General features: G+C 49.0%; 1 protein-coding gene across 6 annotated transcripts in view; it reads left to right on the top strand.

Annotated features, from left to right (window-relative positions):
• MEGF11 (multiple EGF like domains 11) overlaps positions 1 to 19,955 on the top strand; it is a 339,010-nt gene that overhangs the window by 161,550 nt on the left and 157,505 nt on the right. For all 6 annotated transcript variants that reach the window (XR_013993445.1, XM_081049866.1, XM_081049863.1 and 3 more), the window contains one exon: positions 3,278 to 3,370. Coding sequence is in view for 5 of the 6 variants with exons in the window: in XM_081049866.1 (XP_080905992.1) it covers positions 3,278 to 3,370 (93 nt within the window). In the remaining variant the exon portion in view is untranslated. The remainder of the gene's footprint in view (positions 1 to 3,277; positions 3,371 to 19,955) is intronic.

The raw sequence follows: 19,955 nt of genomic DNA, 5'->3' as shown, positions 1-19,955 counted from the left end.
GTCCTGAGCTACTAAGCTTGCTGAGTCTAGACTGGCTTTCAGGGTGCAGTCTGTGCTCTTACCCATGGTGCTGAGCTGCGTCTCACTGAAAAGGCCCCTGGCACCTGGGATATTAGAAGCAGGACCGAGGCAGGACCGAGTAGATTGGGGGCAGCTGAGAGAGCAGTGGTTCCCATTTTTCCATGGGGCTGGGAGAGGACCTGGCCGTCAGTTACACAGCCTGGCGGAGCCAGCCTCTGATACCCTGTCCCCGACAGCGGATGGGTGTGCAGCAGTGGAAAGAGGGACGCAAACACTGGCCCTGTTTGGAGTTACAGGAGCCAGAGAAGAGGGACACCAGGGTGGCAGAACTCTACCTCAGCCCCTCCTAGGGGATGGGGTGTGGGTCAGAAGGAACTTAGGGGACCTGTACGTTCTAGGAGCAGTTGCTGTATAAACCCCAGCCCTCTTTCGAGGTGCTGCCCATCGCTGGGCTACACCGGGGTCCTGGAGTAGGAGTCAGCCATCCCAGCCCCAGCAGGGCCATGGGTCTCACCTCCTCCCCTCCCCATCAGGTACACAAACACACAGTGACCCTCTTGTCAGAATGACCATATGAGCTTCGGCTAGTTGCTGTCAATATTTCACGCCTTATCACGGTCTAAACAACACCTATGAAATATAAATGCATTGAGGTTTTGACAAGCAAATAGCCCAGGCATAATACCAGGGCGATGAGGAGGGGAGGGAGTAATGGGGTCTGAGGGACCACAGGGCCAGCAGCCACATCCCTGGAGTCAGGCCCAGGGATTGTGGGATGGCTGTCCTCTGCATGTGAGGGCACCGGAAGCCCGTGTGTTGGTTGCAGGGCTGAGTGGGTTCCCTGGATCTTTGGGGCAGGGCCAAGGGAAAAGGCAGTGTGGAGCCTACCCAGGGCACCTGAAGGCCCCCACATTCCAGCTAGGGAAGGGGTGCAGGAGGTAGGCCAGTGGTCAGCTCTGCAGGGTCAGAAGGGCCAGAGAGAGGCAAGCGTTGGCAGGGTGCTGGCGGTCTTCGTCTTCTCCCACTCCTCCCTGGAGCTGCTCTGAGCCCCCTGCCAGCCCCACCCTGTAGGGTGTTCAGTGTTTTGAAGCAGCCCCTCTGGCCTCTCTCTCCGGCTCTCACCCTCCTGGGGGTCAACCACAGCACCCCCTATGCTGTTCCCTGTGGACTGGCTCCCCCAGCCCCTGAGCCATCTGGGCAGGCAAGGACATGTCGCATGGGTGATGTGTGAAGGCCCCATAGTCTTGGGCACCTCTCATTTCCCTCTACCTTCAGAGGCCTGTGTCTCCAGGAGCCTCACACCTGAGTTCCTTCCTTCCTGGCCAAGAACCCACACATGGTCCATGAGGTTTAGGGCAGTCGGGCCGCCGTTTGTTCATGTATGAAATGAAGGTGTCGGACATGATTTTCTCGGAGGTCTCTTCCAGCCCTGACACTCAGCAGGTTCACGGGTCACTGCCTACCCTCTCCACCACCGGCAGAACCCCCGAGATTAAGGTGCTGCTCTCTAATCGGACAGGCTGAAGGGAAGGGTCTGTTGGAAGGCAGATAGGCCCAGCTGCAGGCATGCTGGGACCTCAGCCTATGGTGGTGAGATGGAGGGAAGGGTGAGCGGCTGAGGCCAGGGCTGGGAGCTGGCAGGGCCCAGCCTGGGGATGGGGATGGATACCTGTTGTCCAGTGTATACTGGGAACATTGACCCAGTTGAGCTTGTTTGGAAAGTCCAGTGGGAGCATGGGGAGCCAGGGCAGCAGGGGTGACTGGCTAGGGGCTTGCTAGTAGCCAGGTGAGCAGCTCACGGTGGTTCTAAGTAGAGCTGATTACTGGCGTTAGTGTCTAGTAGGTTAGCTGGTCGGTCCTGGCTGCTCCCTAGAGCTCCCAGGGAGGGGCTGTAGAAGTCTCCAGCACAAACCAGAACTCTCCCTGAAAGCTGCTTGTACAAATGAGAAGGACTCAGGTGCCAGGGTCTCCCCAGCCACACTGCATCCCAGGCTTGCAGAGGATGTGCTGGCTGACTACATATCACCCACCAGAGGGGCATCTGAAATGGCTCTTCGGGGTCTGCCTTTTCTGGTGACCTGGCTAACGCTAAGGCAACAGCTTCCAGGTCAGCATTTTTTTGGGAGGGGCCAAAGTACCCCACACCAACCATAAAATGGACTTTGTTGTCTAACCTGACGGTGCCCTCTCAGTGGGCATTCAGGCCAGGCAGAGGTGGAAGCAGGATGGGTGTTTGGAGGTCAGCGGCAGCCCTCACCATCCGGGACACCTGCTGTCCCAAGCCAGTGCCAGGCAGGGAAAAGTGCTCTAGCTGCTTGTCAGAAGAAAGTGCTTCATCTGTCTCCCTCCTAAGAAATTGACAGGGTGGATGGTAACTGCTGATTTCCCAAGATTACAAAATTGGCAGGGGTGGCAGAGGGGGTTTTCTGTAATCCTTCATTGATGGATTAGATGGTGGGGCAGATCTCTCAGAAGCAATGATGACCTTGAGAAAATGTGGATATCAGAGGAAGAGAGCCATAAACTCCCTTCCTCAAACTACTGACAATAAGCCTTCTCAGAGCTGGAGCCGTTGATGGAAACTTCGCTGCTGTTGCCTCCCAACTCAGGAGGCTTTAGCATTTGACTGCGTGATAAGAAATTGCCAGGCACTTCCTAATTACAATTATCATCATCATGGATGTCTTTCTTAATTACTTTCTTATAATTAGCTGTTACCTTTTCCTCAGCATTTGTGTACTTTTCAGATTTGCTGACATTTGAGAGCCCAAAAATAGGGGAGGAGAGCAGAAAGGTGGGGGAAATGGGAGAGGAACCTGTTCTTTTCAGGCAACCTGATAAATTTCAGGGCCTTTGCAGAAAGAATTGGGGAAAGTAAATGATGGACATGACAGGTCATTTCCTGAGTGGATGGGAAAAGAGCAAGCATGTCGATTTAGGTATTGGGCTTTGTGGAGAGTCTCCAAGTGTTAAGCCTTGGAGAAAATATTCTTGAAAAGCCACCAAGGCTGCCATTTTTCAGGCGTGGGTTTCATTTTAAGAAATGAGGCTGGGAGGAAGCACATTCTTGTTAAATGCATTTTGGAGTTAATTAAATAACTGAGGTCTGGAGTCGCTTTTCTCCAAAGCCAGTGATGCGTTCTGAGCATCCCTGGGCCTCAGGGAGTAGTTAAGAAGTGGTTTATGCTCCTTGACCAGATGGTTGGTTTTCCCTGTCTGTTTCTGATCTTTCTTTCTCTCTCTCGGCCTCCTGCAGCCCTGTGTACAGAGGAGTGTGTGCATGGCCGCTGTGTTTCCCCGGACACCTGCCACTGTGAGCCCGGCTGGGGAGGACCCGACTGCTCCAGTGGTGAGTCTGGGGTTTTTGGTGGTTGGGCAGCTTCTGGCTCTGGCTTGGGAGGGCCTATGCCAGGTACATGCTGAATTGTCTGTGTTTGGCTTAGGCTGCCTAGGCAAGCCTGGGCATCGGGGAAGAGGCATACCTACATTTGGTACAGATGGTACTTGGGGTGGAGGCTCGAAGGGCATGGGGTAATGGTTCATGTGTGTCTGCAGGGGCATGGTGCGACGTGTATATGGCGAATTGCAGGGTCCTATGTACAACTCTGACTTTGGATGAAGCGCCTCTAGATATGGTCTTTGAGGGTTGAAGTGAAATTGAGATGCTCCCGAAGGGTACAGACCCAGGAGGTCACTGTGATCAAGGCCTGGTCCTTGGCTTTGCTGGTCCAAAGGCTCAGGGGACTAATTGATGAGACTGGTGGACACTGGGATGCATCTAAAGGTAGGAGAACGGGACACTTGTAGGGACAAGTCACTGTGTTCCTACATCTCTCTGGGCAAGGCTTCCTGGTAAGCACAGAGTGAGATGGACACTCTTGGGGCCTGACCAAGTGACCCACAGTGCACAGGGCATCCTCTCTGCTGTGGGCTGGCCACCGAGAGGACAGGGTACACCTGGCAAATGCGCATGGAGTTCTCTGCCAAGAGCCCAGATGAAGGGAAACCCATCCCCTCTGGTCATTTCCCTTAGATACTTGCAGGTGACCTCCTTTCCACTGGCACACTTTGTAATCAACAGTTGGTTAACTACATGGTCCTATTTGATTTTCAAAGAGGCCTTGGTTAGTGTTGAAGCCCATTTTCTTTCTGCTTTGAGCAGGGGTACAGCGTCTTTTCTATTACAATGTGAGTAGAGACCACACCTCAACTGACCTGTTAGGACTCTAACCCCCATTCCTGACCCACCTGTTCTCACCATCCCGTAGTGACCATAATGGTCATGAAAACTTGGAGAGGGAATGTTGGGTCTATGGTAGCCCGTATGGTCTCTTGCCCTTTTTCGCTCTCTCTGTTGGGGTGGAAGCATCGAGTTATGGTCCTTTTTTCCAAAGGCCTTACCTGGAGCCTCACTGCCTACCCAGTGCATTAGAACATACCGACTAACGCAAGGTTCCTGGATGTGGTTTTGTTCGGAGCCTGGGTGGTTATGTTGGATCAGGGCGTCCAGGGTCTCCCTGGGTATTCAAGCGACTCTGTTCAATGGTGACTGTGGTGGCCTCCTCTTGCCTCCTGTTTCACTGCTTTGAGGTAGGCCACATGGAGACACAGGGCCAGGGATTCCTCCAGACAGTGAAGAGTAAACCTGAGGGAACACGAGACTTAAAGGGATGTGCTGCTCAACCAGACTTTCGGTGGACTGCAGGAAACATGTCGGCGGAAATGTTTGAGAGCTTGTCCTCCTTGTCCACGTTTTGTTTTGCATAATTTTGCTCACAATGAATCTCTGATGAACTACCTAATTGGATTAGGTGAGCTCTGCTGAGACAGGTCTGCTTGCTGCTGCTGGATTATGATGTCCAGGGCAGCCTGCTGGAGGTAGAAATACAGCCTGAGTCCCGGGGGGCCCTGAATGCATATAAATCACCAATCAGGGCCAGTTCGTTTGGTCACCACATGCTGAGCTGTGCCAGGCAGGGGGTGGAAGCTGGAGGGCATGGTCTGTGTCTCTCAGGGTCTCCAATCTGGGAAGGAAATAGAATGAAGGTGGCAGTTGAACAGAACTAGGCAGTTTAGAGTGAATCTTGCCTCTAGAGTGAGTTTACCAAGCACATAGGGAAACAACCTTGTCACTTAATGGTACAAAACCAGGCTGCCTAATTTCCTCACCCCCCGTTCAATCATCAGACTTGGTGTTGAGCAACCTACAGCTGTTTCCTCAGTCAGTCCACCTGCACGGGTTGAAAAGCCAGCACCCCTGGGTTTATTCAAAGGCATGTACTACTAAACCCCCAGGTTCCACCCGTTTTGAGGGACGGCTGCATTGAATGAAGGGAATTCATAGACTTTCACTCTCAAAATCATCCAGAGCATTGAACGTGTCGATGCCCTGCCATGAGTTTTCCAACCTCTATTTGATTCCCCCCATTAGCAAGGAGCTCACCGCTTCCTGTGGAAGCACATTCTGACTATTGGAAAGTTTTCCCTCCTCTCGAGTGGAAATCTATATCTAGCTTCTACCAGTTGGTTTTCAGTCATGCTAAAGGCCAGGGCAGGGTGAAGGACTGCCATGACCCTCCTTTCCATGTCTTGAATTTCTCCCCAGGAGCTCAGTGGACAATCCACAAACTGTGGGTGGGAAGGTGGTCATCTTAGGCAGTTGATGATGACCACTGAGGTCGCAGAGAAGAAACTAGAGTCCCCTTCCATGGACTAGCCCTTCACGTACTAGAAGACAGTGATCACTTCCCTCCTCCAAGTTTTTATTCTCCAAGCTCCTTTGTTTCTCACATGACATGGTCTGAACTTCCTTCTCCATCTGGTTTCTCTCCATTGACTGTGGCCTTTATTCCTCTTAAACTGTCCTTCCCAGATCTGACCACACAACTGCAGGCTTGTATGGAAAAAAAATAATAGAGATAGGTACTATTTATTGAATTTTCCTGTACACTAGGCACTTGATCTTCTCAGTTACTCTTTACAACAACTCTGTAATGTAGGGATTGTTATTAGCCCCGTTTTACAGATGAGCAAGTTGAAGCACAGAGAGGTTACACAACTTTCAACAGATACACAGCTAGTAAATAGCGAAACTGGGACTATCAATCCAGCAAACACCTAAGTCCTAAACCTAAACACTTAATCATTATGCTCTCCTTCCTTCTGGATGCTCAACCTCTGTTAATATAGCCCAAGGTTGAAATTGACAGGAAAATGTAGCTGCTCACAGGGGAAGGAAGGATCTGCCTGCGAGATGGGGCCCGGCAATGTTGTTTTGGAGACAGAAGAATCAGCCAAAGGACACAGATGGTGACTAGGTTTACTCCAAGCAGTTTGAGGCCGTCAGCTGTTGTGCCGCTGGACATCTGTCTGACTGGGTGTGCCCTGCAGTGCCTCGGGGTCTTGTGGGGCCATGTCCATGAGGACGGGGGTCCCCGCCGGTGCAGTTGTATCTCTGGAGAGTTCTGAATGGGACCTAGCCATAGACATCTCTTTGTACATGTGACACTCTTTCAGGGAACCTTTGATTTTTGTCTAATTGATTCTAAAATCATATTGGTTTGTGTTAAAAAGAAAATTCAAATTGCACCACAAGTATAGACAAAAAGTCAAGCCCACACACCCAAGGGGTAACCACGTCTGTATTTGGGCGCTTGCCCTTCCTGTGCCTTCTCTACACATTTGCATTTAAAGCTAGATCTGGATAAAACGTGTATTATTTTGATCAAATCTCTGTGCTGTTCTGTAACTTGCTTTTAAAATTCAGCTTTATGTCATACCCTCCTTTCCTTGTCCAGAAACATGAATCTCCCTTTAAATGTTTAATGACCTTACAGAATTTCATTCTATGGATGACCAAAAGTATTTAACCCGTCTCATTGAAGGGCATTTAGGTTGTTTCTTATGTTTCGCTTTGAGGCCCACCATCTTTCCCCAAGATCCTTGGGGCCTGTTGGTTTCAAAATGTAGATTTCTTCTGCAGAGTGTAGAAAGGCATGTGGTGACTATATCATGTATGACATATATCCCAGTGGGGTCTGGGCAGAATCCTGGGATGAAACATAATATTTCTGAATTGACAGGTGACTCATCACATCGAGTGATATATAGAAAATATATAACCCCAGTTTCGTGAAGATTTTGTCTCTAAATGAATTTCGGTGCTGAACCTTTAAAAAAAATTTTCATTTGGTCGTTTTAGAGATGTTCGGATTGTGGGCGCATGGATAAGGCAGCGTGGCCCTAAGTAAAAATATTGCAGTGATGCTTCTTGTGCATATATCTTCGCCCACTTGTTTCAATTCTTCTTAGGATAAATTCCTGGAAGTGGCAGGGAGGGTTATAAAGATCCATCATCCTACTGCCTGGCCCTGCCCTGCCCTTTGTGGCTGCCCAGGGATTTATGACTTTGATAGTCGTGAAGGTGACAAATCTAGTACTGCAGTCGGGGTAGGGAACTTTTCATTCTTTTACAGACTTATAACCCCATAGCCTAATTTCTTTAAAGCCTGGACTCATTTCTTTCTGCTCCATAAAGGAAGTGAGGTGATGCTGATTTGTCTGCTGGGTAGACACGTCAGCTATGGTGGCTAACTGTGAAATGTTCGACAGACCAATATGGGGAAATGGACTGGCTGCACGCTTGGTCATAAACCTCCATCCTATATAATAATAAAGAGTAAAAGCATGAAATGTCAGTCTACCCTGAATAAAGACGACAGAGTGACTCTTATTAAATTGCACTAATCTCACAAGTGGAGATAAAAAGAAAAAAAGTTTTCCTATATTGAATATCTAGCTTTTTAAAGTAATTAGGAATATTAAAGCACTGACAATGATTGAGATAGAAGCATTATTCATAACTTTTATTTCCGCACTGGGCAATGATCCAGTATATTTCATTTATGAGGTTTCAGCCGTAAGAAGAAGGACGTGAGCCAATTCCTAAATTAAATATGCCCTGTTAACTTTTATAAATGTTACCGAAAAATCAACTTTGAAATTTAAGCCTTCATTGTATTAAATTATTGTATTTCTCGGGTCCTGCTTCGCTGCCTCCCGTCCCATGGTGCTTTGAAGTTTGAGTTCTGGGCTATAGAATGGCATTTTAGTTTTGGTCTCAGGCCTCCCCAGAAGGGCTGGGTTACGCCCGACAGAGGAGCCACCCACCCTCCCATTTCCCCACATTCTTAGAGTCCATGGAAATGGTTTTATCCATGTGCACAGATGGAGTGCAGGACAGTAAATGCTCACTGTACAGTGTCTTACCATCTGTGGAAACCACCCCCCCATTCCCTAACCCCCGGTGCTGGGCACGAGGCAGGACTGCAGAGCAGGCCTGAGTAAGGAAGGAAGACAGCAGGAATCAAGTTGGGACACTACCAAGAGGAGCTTCTGCTAAGTCAAGTGTGTTCTTATCTTGAATGGTGTGTGGGACCCCTGGCTGATTTGGCTGTCAGCCGTCCTTGCAGATTAAAATAAAACATTTAACAGCTCAGAGATATGCCCACACTCCTAAACTAGCCTGGGATCAATGCTTTTCAAACTAAGGTAAGGGTTTGCTTGAGATTTCTTTCTGTGTGTGGTAAAATATATATAACATTAAATTTATCACTGTAGCCTTTTAAGTGCACAGCTAGTTCTATGGCATTAAGTATGTTGCTATTGTTGTGCAACTATTATTATTACCATCCACTTCCAGAACTTTTTCATCTTCCCCAAATGAAACTGTACCCATGGAATGCTAACTCCCCATTTTCCCTCCCCACAGGCACAAGCAACCACCATTCATTTTTATCTCTAAGAATCTGCCTCCTTTAGGTGCCACAAATAAGAAGAATCATACAATATTTGTGGTTTTGTGACTGGCTTATTTCAGTTAGCATAATGTCTTCAAGGTTCATCCATATTGTAGCATGTGTCAAAGTGTCCTTGCTTTTTAAGGCTGCGTAATATTTCATTGTGTGTGTATACCACATTTTGTTTATCCATTCATCTGTCAATGGACGCTTGTGTTGCTTCTACCTTCTGACTATTATAAATAATGCTGCTGCGAGCACGGGAGTACAAATATTTCTTTGAGTCCCTGCTTTCACTTCTTTTGGATATATATCCAGGGTGGATTGCTGGATCATACGGTAATTCTACGTTTAATTTTTTGAGACTGTCCATACTGTTTTCCACAGCACATGTACCATTTTACATTCCCACCAGCAATGCACAGGGTTTTAATTTCTCTATATCTTTGTCAACACTTGTTATTTTCTGGCTTTGTTGATAATTGCCAAACTAATGAATGTGAAGTGGTATCTCACTGTGGTTTTGATTTGCCTTTCCCTAATGATTAGTGGTATTGAGTATTTCTTCATGTGCTGTATTGGCCATTTATGTATGTTCTTTGGAGAAATGTTTATTCACGTTTCCTGCCCATTTCTTAAACTGGGCTGTTGTGTTGTTGTGCTGAGTTACAGGTGTAGTTTACATATGCTGGATATTAATCCTTATCACATATATGATTTGAAAATATTTTCTCCCATTCCTTGGGTTGCCTTTTCACTCTGTTAATAGTGTCCATTGATGCACAAAAGTTTTTAATTTTGATGAAGTCCCGTTTATTTTTTCATTTGTTGCCTATGTTTTTGATGTCATACCCAAGCAATTATTGCCAAATCCAACGTCATGAAGCTTTCCCCCTATGTTTTTGTCTAAGAGTTTTATAGTTTAAGCTCATTTTGATCCATTTTGAGTTAATTTTTACATATGGTATAAAATAGGGGTGCAACTTCAGTTTTTTCACATGTGGATATCAAGTTTTCTCAGCACCATTTGTTGAAAAGACTTTTGCTAATGATTCTTGAAGCTATAGTTAAAATTTTTCACCATGTAATGGCACATTGGTTACCTGATAAGTAATATAAACATTGTTTCTTGTATTAAAACATGCAGATTTATTATAAAACTGAATGTAGAATTGACATTTATTTTTTTTAATGTGATAATTTGAGCCCTTGGTGGACCTTTCGGAGCTTTGCATTAGGCATCCTTGGAGGCGGGGCATTTTAGAGGTGAAGATTGAGAAGCAGGGGGAAAGACAATAACCAGAATTAGATCTCCCAGCGCTGGCAACTGTTTGCAAGGATGGTTTGAAAAGGGATCAGGACTCAAGTGCTTTCCTCATTGTATGTTTTGGGGACTCTGTCTTCTTTCCAGCATGCCGGGCTGTCTGCAGTAGCCCCACAGTCCATGCCTAAGTTCCTTGGCTCAAGATTGGCACAAGGGCTCTGGCCCAGCCCACGCTCCTTCATCTTGGGTGTTCCAGGGTCTCTGCGTTTTCCCACAATGCTCAGTGCTGACCTGTAAGAGCTGTAGTCATACAACCTTCGTATCACTGTAGCTTGGGTATCCTGTTTTCCCGCAGTTCTCTTCACAAATATGAAAGCCTGTATCCACATATTTCCGGAATGGAGTGCTAGGAAGTATGTTCTAGGATCCCCAAACTGAATTTCTGGTCACTGAGGTCCCATGACTTAACTTGAAACCATTGATAAAAGAGCTGAGAGGGACCTCAAAATTGTCTGGTCTACTTCCATCTTACAGATGGGCAAACTGAGGTCCAGGAAAAGTAAACTGCTTGCCCAAGGTTACCCAGGGAGGTAGTGACAGAATTGTTACTTGACCTTGGGTCTCCTGACTTCCATGCCTTTGTCTCCAACCAGTTGCTCTGGGAGTTCAAGGCTGGCGTTGTCTTAGAGGCAGATGGGTCTCATTCTAGCAAAGCAAACAGGGCAAGCTGTTCTGCAGACTTTTGTACAGATGACCTAAAGTTTCTGCAACTTCCTCATTCCTCTCTGCCCAGGCCTGGAGGACAGAGTCGTGACTGCAGGGCAGACCAGGGCACTGGGATTGGGGATTTGCTTGCAAAGTAGCTCAGGAAAGAGTCCCCATGTTTATCACATCTCCATGGAGATGTCACCGTCTGGCAGCACAGGACATGGGGGCAATGCAGAGGAACAGGATGTGGGCTGGCGTTCCTGCCTCTGTTCTGGAGCAGCTGAGGGCGCCAGAAAGGACATGGACAGGGCCGGGCAGGGTGTGAGGAGGCTGGGCCACACAGGTCTGCTGGGAAGGGTTACTGCGGAAATGTTGGGTTCCCTTCCCAGTGAGGCAGTAAGGAGCCCCAGGGTGAGTAGGGGGAGAGGAGAAGGGAGTTGGTCAGAAAGAAGTATGAGAGGGCCACAGAGTCTGAAGAGGAAGGTAAATGGGATTCCTGCTCCCTCTGGAGGCAGATGTTTTACATAGAGTATCTCATTTAATCTCCTGGCAGCTTGGAGAGGTCATGTATCTTGTCTCCATTTCACAAGCAAAGAAATCAAAGCGCAGGGTCGTGGAGTAACTTCTGGTATTCACCCAGCTAACAAATGGTAGAGCTGAGATTAGAACCCAGAACTTGTGTTCTTCCCACAGCTCCATGCTGCTGCCTCTCAAGCGATGGAAGTCCTGTGCCATAACACGCAGGAAAGCCAGCTTCAGTTTATACCTCTGCCTAGGTGACCCGAGCTAAGTCCTGCCCTCTCTGTGAGCCTCAGTTTTCTCATCTGTAAAAATGGGAAAGTTACTGTGATCATTCCAGCTCTAAAATCCCAGGCTCTGTTTCTGAGAAGTCAAGATCCGGTATCGTGTCACCTCATCAAGGGCTCTGCTGAGCTTCCCGATGACCTCTGGAGGGCAGGGGATGGACATTCTCCTCTCCCTTCATGTGATTCTCTCCATCCTAGAACTTGGAAAAGAGTGGGAAGAGGGGGTAGCCATGGGTGGGAGCAGCCTCATGACTCATATCCCTGCCTTCCCCGCGTGGGGGCTCCTGGTGAGCCCTCGGTTGCCTCCTCTGGGAGGGGGTGTGCAGAGTGGCGTCACGCCACACAGAAGGTTGCAGCTCTCTCGGGTTCTTTTTTCACTACACCGAGCTAGCTGTCAAGGTTAAAGCAACTTCAGATGAATCACACAAAGCAATTATACTTGCAAGTCCTCGGTTCCTCGAGCACCATTCTGCCCAGCCCACGGCCCTCGCAGAATCGCCTGGGCTGCCTTCTGCCGGCATCTGCTGTGCCTGTGGGTCTCCCCAGGATGGTGGGCTCTGAGTCAGCACCGCACACTGGGGTGCAGTCACCGTGACAGGACAGAAGGGAGCTACGGATACGGCAGCAAACGCTCGTTCAGGGTCTGTGCATCAGAGGAGCTGCTATTCACCCTAGAATTCTGATTTTGAACAAAAAGGAATTCAATAGCCAGGGCCACCCATGTTCTCTGCCCCTTGAGTTCCACTTAATGCACATTTATTGAGCACTTCTCAGAGGCCAGCACTGTCAGGGGTCCAGGGCTGAAGGGGGGGCTTCGGGATGAGGAGGGCATAGCCCCAGCCTCAGGGAACTTTGAGCAGAAGCCAGAACCACCAGTACAGAGAGGAAGGAGGAGGAAGAGTCTGGAGAGAGGGAAGGCTCTGGCTTTTATGGGAGGGGGCATCTGGATGGCTCAGGAAAGCCATGATGGGAGGGTGGAGGAAGGAAGGAACCAGATGTGTGCTATGGTCCCATTTTAGATGAAGAAACTGAGGCACAGAGAGGTTAAGCAATGACCTGAGGTCCCACAGCTGGTGAGCATCAGAGCTGGCTCTGTCTGATTCTTTCCACAGGATATGGGGGAGGGGGATAAGAAATGTGAGAACCAAGTCACTTGTGAGGAGCCCATGATGGAGCCCATCCTGGGGCCTGGGACTTCAGGGGAAGAACAGTGGGAAAGCAGATCTGCTGGCCTCTCTGTCTGTCTTTCACCCTTGGCCGTCACCTCCCCCAATCCCTGCCTTCCTTTTGCGGGGACACCTCAGCCTTGGATGTGCTCTGGAAGCTGTGAAGAGGTCCTCCCTTCCAGAGTTTCTTCCAACTCTGAAGAAATGGGAAATGAGGAGTAGATGCGGGGTGCCCTGCCCTCATGGGGACTCAGACCTTTGTGGGAGTGAGGATGAGGCTGGGGGCAGCTGTGGAGACCCCCGAACCCAGGACTGTAGGCAGCTGGTCCCCACCCCATCTCTGTCCCTGGATTAGATCATGCTCCTGTGATGACATCCACCAGAAAAGGAGGGGAGACCTTCTGAAAGCCCCCTTCCCAGGTCCAAGGGAGGCAGGCTGTCGGCCACTGTTCCTCTGCTCCTTGAGAGAGGGCAGTCCTCCCGGGCTTCACCCCTCCCCCGTCTGCCTCTCCGACCAGGAGAGACATTGGGAGAAGTCCCCCCTGAGCAGGTTCAGGGGTCAGGCAAGGTCCTGGGACATGTGGCCTGTCCGGAAAGTCAATTTTTGGATGTGTGGAAGAAAGAAATTGGATAGCCTGTGTGAGCTGCGTGTTTGAGGGGGCTATTGTAGGGGAGGGGAGGGAGGTACATTCTGTCCAACTCAGCTCCAGCCATCTGCTCCCTGAGAACAAAATTAATAAATAATTGACACACAGGGAATCTCAAGAACTGGGGAGAGGGAGGAGGGTGGGACGACCCGCCTAGAATGTGACAAAAGCAGAACAGTGGCAGGAGCCAAGGTGACGTCAGCGTGTGGGGCAGGCAGCTGGTGCTGACACCCCTCTCCAGCCCCACTTGGGCATGAATAGGACCCTATGCCCCACCCCCTACACACATGCACACGCATACTTCCAGGGTGGGCGCGTGGGCTGAGTCTCCATGGGAAACACAGCTCCTGGTAGAAGGGAATCACGAACTGCTCCCACCAGCCTGGGGGACAGCCTGGGACCCTGCAGAGGGGGGAAGAGGTGCAGCCTCTCTGCTGATGGCAGGTCCTGCTCTCCAAGACCTGCCACCTGCCCCCCTCAGCCCCTGCCCGTCTCCACGGACTTCCAGTTTAGCTCCAGTCAGCCCAGACCTGCTGGGTACCCGGCACCGTGCTAGACATGGACCTGATCTTATTTCTTCTTCCTGCTGCCCCACTGCCCATGAGGCAGGAATTACCACCCGTTTTGCAGTTGGGGAAGCTGAGGGTCAGGACACTTAGTCGTTCTCAAAGGTCACTCAGCTGCTCCTGAGTGTGTGCTTTTTTCATTGGGGCATATTTCCACCAGAATGCAGGGCTGTGGTGGAGGTGACAATTGAGGCTGAAAGGGAGGGAAGTCTGAGCTTTCCTTAGTCTAAGTCTGCTTAGACTTCCTCCTAGCCCATAGCCAGCACTTACTATACACACTGTCCCATTCATTATTCATTATTATAATTCCCATCTTTCAGATGAGAAAACTGAGCCTCAGGGAGTTTAGTACCTGGCCCAAGGACACACAGCTAGCAAGTGGCACAGGCAGGATTGGAACCCAGGCAGTCTGTCTCTGGAGACCAGACTTGCAATTCTGGTTAATGCTTCTTTCAGGGCTCTCTGCCTTCCCTCTCTAGCCGCACCCCCTACACACACACACACACACACACACACACACACACACACACACACACACACACACGCTTGGGAGGAGGGGAGGTGACTAAAATGTAGGCTTGCTCATGTCACTTCCCTACTCCCCTTTGCCTGCCAGGAAGTGCCCCAGCTCCTTAGCCAGGTCTTCCAGGCCCCCCTGGGTCTGATGTCTGCCTAGATGTCAGCTTCATCTCCCGTCACCCCACCCCCACTCTTCCTTCCCTCTCCCAGCCCTCCTTCCTCCACTGACCCGTTGCCCTTTTGCCTTCAAAGCCCAGCTCTTCTGTGATGCTTCCTGATTCCCACAGATCTCACTGTGTGCACGTGGCCGGCGTGGTCGGCACTACCCTGGACAATTAGCATTTGATTGCATGTTTGCTGCTGTCTCAGCCCTCAGCTCCCGGGACCCTCTCCATAGCAGGACCCAGGGCTTAGTTTTCCCTGTCACCCGGGGCTCAGCGTTGCAGGCACGGGTGGGCTCTCAGCACAGTGCTAGGTGGAATCCAGGGGATTAGTTCTCCCCTTTCATCGTGTTTTTGTTCCTGCAGATGATGTGCTAGTGCTGGTACTGGGAGGAGGGAAGAGTGTGGGGCCTCCGGGCTGGATGGATACTTGGGAGAATTCAAAGCCACATCCCTTGATCTTCCAAAGCTTCTCACCTCTCAGTGTTGCCCAGGCACGTGCTCCTGATTGCAGTGTGAGGCCAGGAGTCAGGTTTGTCCTTCAGAGGAAGCAGAGATCACATCTACTTGGAAAAATGGGAAAGATCCTAAGAAGACAGTGGAACTAGTCAAAGAAGGGTGAGACTTGCAGCTTTAATAGTCAGGTGTGGAAAGAGAGGGCGTTCAAAGCAGACCGACTCGCAAAAACAAAGGTACTGAATGGTGAGTTGGTCTGTGTAGCTGAAGCGGACGGTGCCTGGTGAGAAGTGGGAGCCAGGGTGCAACGGGAGGCCAGGCCAGGTGGTATAGCCTGAAGAGCTTGGACATTATTCCATTGGGCCTTTGGGAGCCAGCCCCTGAAGGCTCATTTTGCATCATTTAAGTTTGCATTGTTTCCTGGCAGGGCAGCGCCCTCTTCTCCAAGTAACGTATGATCACCTCTGAGCCTAAGTATGGGAACAGAAGGCATGCTGGAGGCTCTGCTTTACCCCTCCAGTCCTGACTAGTCCCTCTGGGCCAGCCGGACCATGCTCTCCTTCCCTTGTCTCTGACCGGAAGTAACCAAAGAATATATGGCAGGCTATCTTGGCATTGTGTGGGAAGCAGGTTGGATGGGCGGAGGCCACTGTGATTAAGAGTTGGTGAATGCATCTAGGCAGGGGTGACCCACAAAGGCTGCGTTCAACAAGTCCTGAGCACCTTTCCATCCCCCTGACCAGACCAGGGGAGGCAGACCTGATGGCTAGTGGGATATCCAAGCAGAGTCCCTGAAACTGGAGCTACAGGCCCCAGGATCTCTGACTCCCAGCCTGCCTCTCAGGGGCCGCCCTGCCCTCCACCTTCCATCCTCAGACATCAGTGGGACCCTAAAGCAGGCAGGAAATGCCCAACAGTGCTGTGCCAACAGAGGGACCCTCTGTCACCCTCTTATTAGAGGCCCATTCTGGCAGGCTGGGTAATGGACCTTAAATTGAATAATTAATAAAGTTATAAAAAATATGTCTACTATATGGCCAGAACAATTCAGCCCAATTAGAAGCAATTATTTCTTGTAGTTGTGCCACTTGGTATTTTTTATGAACAGCTCTAGCAACAAGACAGGAGGATTTCCAGGTTTGGCTGCCTGCTTGAGACGTTCTATTGAGATTAATCTTTCCCTAGCTTTTCTTCCAGATGAGGAACATCCATCCATCCATCCATCCATCCATGAATCCTAACCATGTATCAATTCATCGATCTGTCCCTTCATTCATCCCTCCGTTCATGGGTCCATCTATGCATATATACATTTCTGCACCTATTTATGCATCCATTCATTCAGCAGACATTTCCTGAGCCCCTTCATGTGCCAGACAATGTGCTAGATTCCGGGCATGTAGGGATGGGTAAGACCCTGCCCCTGCCCCTAAAGAGCTCCAAGGCCAGGCAAGCAGACCTTTGTGTCATGTCAGCTGTCATTCCTGTTCCTCTTCAGAGGTCCTGCCAGATATGATTTTTGTCCTTCATCTTTTTCCATGTATTCCACATGGATATACATATAGATATATGGAGTTTTACCTGGCCTTGAGCTCCATAATAGGCTCTTTCCTAAGATGCTTCCACTCATTCCCCTACCTCTGAGAGTTTAGGGGTCTGCTGGCTTTAAAACACCTGCTGATCTGGGTCCCAACTTTTTATCAGATGGAGATCAGGGGATGTGAGATTCAGCTCTGCCATGCCCCTGTCTTCAACATGACCTGGATGAGACATTGACTTTTTCTTGGTCGATCTGTAAAATACGAGGAATCACTGTGCCACTGGGAGCTCACAGGGATGTGAAGAGGCTAGGGCCTCATGTTAAAACCAAATTTATTTCATGGACCACTGGACTTCAGTTGCATTTTGAGTTATATAGGCACCCTGCAAGAAATCCTTCCATAAAACCCATGCTGTATCTAGGCTCTGGAGATGCAGGTAACCTACATCCGGACTCAGAATCAGCCTCTCTGACCTGGGTTCCCTTTCACCTCGTTGTGAAGCAGGACATCAGAGCTAGCAAAGCAAAGTGAAAAGGGGAGCCACAGACTGAAAGACGATGTTTGAAGCACATATAATCCACAACGGATTAATATCCAGAACATACATTTTTTAAAAATCCTACAAATCAATAAGGGCAACCCAACTCAAACACTGGCAAAGAATATAAACATGCACTTCACAGAAAAAGGATATTTGGGAGCAATAAGCATATAAAAAGATGCTCACCTTACTGGTAACAAGGAAATACAAATGAAAACTAAGAAATACCGCCATATGACACCCATCAAAGTGGGAAAAACTGATTTCTGATAGTACCAAGTGTTCATAAAGCAAATGGACACTCCCGTATGTTGCTGGGGAAAGTGTGAATTGACAGTCCCATTTTGGGGAGCAATTTGGTAATTTTAAATAAAGCTGAAGATAATACCAACCCCATAATACTGTGTTTCTCAAACAATTTTCCTACTGCCACCACCAAGATTAAGACGCACATTGTATGTTGTGCCCCAGCCATACATATGCACACAGTGATATTTTGAAATCTCTTCTATTGAATTTTGTTTTAATTGCAGTTGTCTCCCTTTATATTGATTTTTTGATTGTCCTGTGGGTTATAGCCTAACGTTTGAAAAACTCTGCTCCCGAGCGCCTCTCCAACACGCACAACCCTGCATCATTGTTTGTCACGGTGAAAAGCTGCAGGTAACCTAGAGGTCCCTCAAGAGGGCAATGGACACGTTGTCGTATTTCACACAGTGGACTCTCCACAGTAGTTTAAAGGAATGAACTAGAGTCGTACCTGTCTACTTGGATGAATCTCAAAGATATAATATTGAATGACAAAAGCAAGTTACAGAGGGCTACATTCATACCATCCAATATCGTTTACATAAAGTTTAAAAGCATGCACAATAAGGAATATGTTATTCAGATGTAGTGAAAGTATAAAAACAGACAGGGAAATGGTAAACACTAAAGTCAGGCCTCAGTCACCCCTGGGAGGGAGGAGGAAGGCGTAGGGTGGGATTTTCAGCTGTGTGATGTTTTATTCTAAAATAAAAATGTCTGTAGTAAGAAAGGGGAATGTTAAGATTTATTTTATGCATATACTGCTTTAATGTTCTCTATACTTTACAATATGCTTGAAATATTCCATATGCAAAAGAAAAAGCCTTTGTCGCCTCTTTCTCCTATCCAGCACCCAAGCTCATGTGAAGGGGAAAAAAAAAAGTATTAGTTTGTACTAAACGTAGTGTTCATGCTATTTAATTTCGTTCAACAAATGTTTATTGAGCACCTATTACGGGTCTGACAGTGCCAGGTATGAGGTGTGGAGTAGGCAAGAAGGTGGCAAGGATATTATAAGTAAAAATTTGGAGGTCAGCAAAGACACTCACCTCTGCCGTAAAATGCAGATAAACATATATGCCACAAAGAGAGGCCCAGAGTTCAGAGCCTGACTCTCCCTGGGGAATCAGGGAAGTCTTCCTGGAGGAAGTGAGGACTGAGATGGGCCTTGAAGGATGGGCAGGGATTGATTGGTTAGAGGCCTTGGAAAAGAGAGGGAACCTTGAGCTCCAAAAGCTCCGGGTCTGCATGGGCAAGAAGCGACAGGGCAGCTCAGGCCTCTGAACTATGGCACTACCGCCAAGATGGTGACATGCACCTTTGACAGCAACACCCAGCAGGAGATAGACAGATAGAGTGGAGCAGTGGGTCTAATTCATCATTGGGGCTGGAGAGTTGGGTTCCTGGAGGCTGCCAATGATTGGAGACAGCATGTCTGCTGCAGAAGGGTCCGGCCTCTCAGGGACAGCCTTTCTCCACCAGCCATCCTTGGAAGGGCCCCAGCAGGGAAAAGGGGACAAAGTTCTGCTCAAATCCCAAACTTCAAATGTATTTGATCAGCTCCCAATAAATTCCTCACACCAGCGGCCTCGCCATCCATCTCAGAGTGGCGGGGCAGAAGCAGAGGTGGGGGTGGACTGCACAGGAGGTGTCTGTCTTAGATTGCTTGGGGACATGGCCACATGTCTTGCCAGGAGGCAAGCCCCTAAATCCTCCTGACTTGCTCCCCTCCTAGTAAACCTGAATAGTTTAAAGTAACTCCCTCAGACCTTGAGGCTGGTGCCAACTTTGTGTCATCCATCAGCCCTGGCCGATTTCTCATTAAGGTTCTGCTGTTCCTCTGGAAAAGTCGCCACCTTAAATCAAAGGGCCAGTAGGGCAAGGGAGAGACAGAGGAGCTGGAGACAGTGGGGCGACAGCAAGTCAGGAAGATGAGGGTGTAGTCCTACTGCTGGGGCGAGCCAGGCAACTTGTGGGGGCCTGGCTTTGCAGCGTGCCTGGGGGCCTAAGGACTTTAGCTGTCTTACTCTGCGTGGATTAAAAGGGCGGCCCAAGGAGAAGCTCAGAGGTCAGCACCTTCCTACAACTTCCCAAAAGCCAGCAGGGAGAAGGCTCGGGGAAAGTGCACTCACAGCACTGACTGCATGTGCCCTTCTTTCATTCACTCACCTATGACTACATTTCACATATTTAATCCGTTTGTGTGGGATCCCTACTGTGTGCCTGTTCTAGGTGCTGGGGAGACAGCAGTAAACAAAACAGAGTGTGTACCGCCGTGGCTCTTACCTCCTAGCGGGGGAGACTATTGACAAGCACAGAAATAAACAAGGTAGTTTCAGACAATGGTAGGAAGAGAATAAAACAGAGTATCGAGTGAGGCCGGGTGGTCAGCGAAAGCCTCCCTGAGGAGGGGACATTGGAGCCAAGACCTGAATGGTCAGAAAAAGCAGAG

The sequence above is a fragment of the Rhinolophus hipposideros genome, assembly GCF_964194185.1.
Source record: "Rhinolophus hipposideros genome assembly, chromosome: 5".
Taxonomy (NCBI): domain Eukaryota; kingdom Metazoa; phylum Chordata; class Mammalia; order Chiroptera; family Rhinolophidae; genus Rhinolophus; species Rhinolophus hipposideros.
The sequence above is the reverse complement of the archived record's forward strand: the minus strand, read 5'-3'. Positions and strand labels throughout refer to the sequence as shown.